Here is a 1,599-nt window from a genome sequence, read left to right as displayed (position 1 = left end):
AGCTACGGGTGATCTCTCCCAGCTGCTTTGAAAAACAGTGACAATTTAAATCTTAAGTGGCCAACAGGATTTTGGAAAAATAAATTATGATTCATACTGTTGCTGCTATTTTTGTAGATACAAGTTTGCCAGCAAAAGGTGGTTGTTTAAACAAACAAACAAAAAAAGACCAGAAAACAACATGATTATATTTTCAAGAAAAAATTAAATACATACACATTTCTTACACTCAGAGGAACTACAATTCTTTGATTCTAACTCCCGAACAGTTTAAAGATAGCATTACCACTTTCTTACTTTTGTTTTTTTGGCCTCGGCCGGGTTTGAACCCACCACCTCCAATATATGGGCCTGGTGCCCTACTCCTTGAGCCACAGGTACTGCCCCAGTATTACCACTTTCATAATAACTTTTCAGGAAAAAACCCTCAATGTCAATACTGTTCATCAGGCATTCTGCTGTGGGGAACTGCCCTCAAATCCTTCCAGCCACCATGAGACAGTTATCACCACCAGCTTCGTCTGCACAGAGGTGACACATCAGGTAAGAAGTCTGTGGTGACAGAGCTGGTGCTGGGCCTGTCCCCAGGCTCCTGGCTTCCTCCCACTCCTCCACGGCACTTTTCATACAGACAAAGATAGATTCAAGAAGGAGTGGGGAAAAGTAATACGGCAAACTTAAACTACACATATTCAAAACTGAGGAAAGATGGGAGATAGAGGAATTAGGAGAAGATGGGGAGTCTCTGTCAGCTGTGTAGGACAGGAGGGAAAGGCAACAGAGCACGTGAAGGTAAAGGACACAAGCAGAACAGAAGGTGGGGTGGGAGGCCAGGCTCCAAGTCAGGCAGAACAAGCCTCAGCCCCCTGCTACTGTTACCTGTGTGACTCTGCAGGGGTTTTGCCTTCCAAAGTCAAACAGGAGTTACTTTCCAGGTAAAGGTTAAAGGAGACAGTATCTGTGACGTGCTTTGTAGTACTGCTACCTACTATTTGTTAAGACCCTTCCACTGGGATAAAAGAGAGGCAGCGAGTTAAGTACACAGCTGGTCTGTGTCATTGTTTTCTGCCTAATCACCTGTCGATACTGCTTTTTATGTTATATCAAATGTAAATGGCACAGATATCTGAAAAAGGATCAAAAATTATGTAAGGTACATACCTGTACTTTCGTGAAAGTTCTTATTATTAATTATTATACATAAACCCATTTCAGGATAATCCATTTTATATCTAGTGTCCAAGGATATTCCAGAGTCCATTGATTTGCTTCCATGGATGATCTTTCTGTTTGGAAATCACACAATAGTTTACCAGGGTAGAAATGACCAATCTTTCCATTTACATTAACACAACTTTTATAACTCACAAGAAGCATCAACATTCCTTAAGATGGCCGGACTTTGTGCTTCAGGCTTTTCCTCATTTAAATTTCACACGAGCACATTTTATAGATGAGGAAATGATGCGCCACAAGGCCAGTGAAAGCTGAAGGCTACGCAGATGCCATGTCAAAGCCCAGAAGGAGGCTCAGTGCCTCTGGCTCAAGTGGCCAAGGCGCCAGCCACATACACCTAAGGTGGCGGGTTCGAATCCAGCC

General features: G+C 42.8%; 1 protein-coding gene across 1 annotated transcript in view; it reads right to left on the bottom strand.

Moving 5' to 3' along the window:
• CASP3 (caspase 3) overlaps positions 1-1,599 on the bottom strand; it is a 20,269-nt gene that overhangs the window by 2,742 nt on the left and 15,928 nt on the right. The window contains exon 3 of the mRNA XM_003792784.3: positions 1,162-1,286. Coding sequence (XP_003792832.1) covers positions 1,162-1,286 — 125 coding nt within the window. The remainder of the gene's footprint in view (positions 1-1,161; positions 1,287-1,599) is intronic.

The sequence above is a fragment of the Otolemur garnettii genome, unplaced genomic scaffold (genome assembly GCF_000181295.1).
Source record: "Otolemur garnettii isolate 467f Iridium unplaced genomic scaffold, OtoGar3 scaffold00061, whole genome shotgun sequence".
In the NCBI taxonomy this organism is placed as follows: Eukaryota; Metazoa; Chordata; class Mammalia; order Primates; family Galagidae; genus Otolemur; species Otolemur garnettii.
This window is presented reverse-complemented; position numbering and strand designations above follow the sequence as displayed.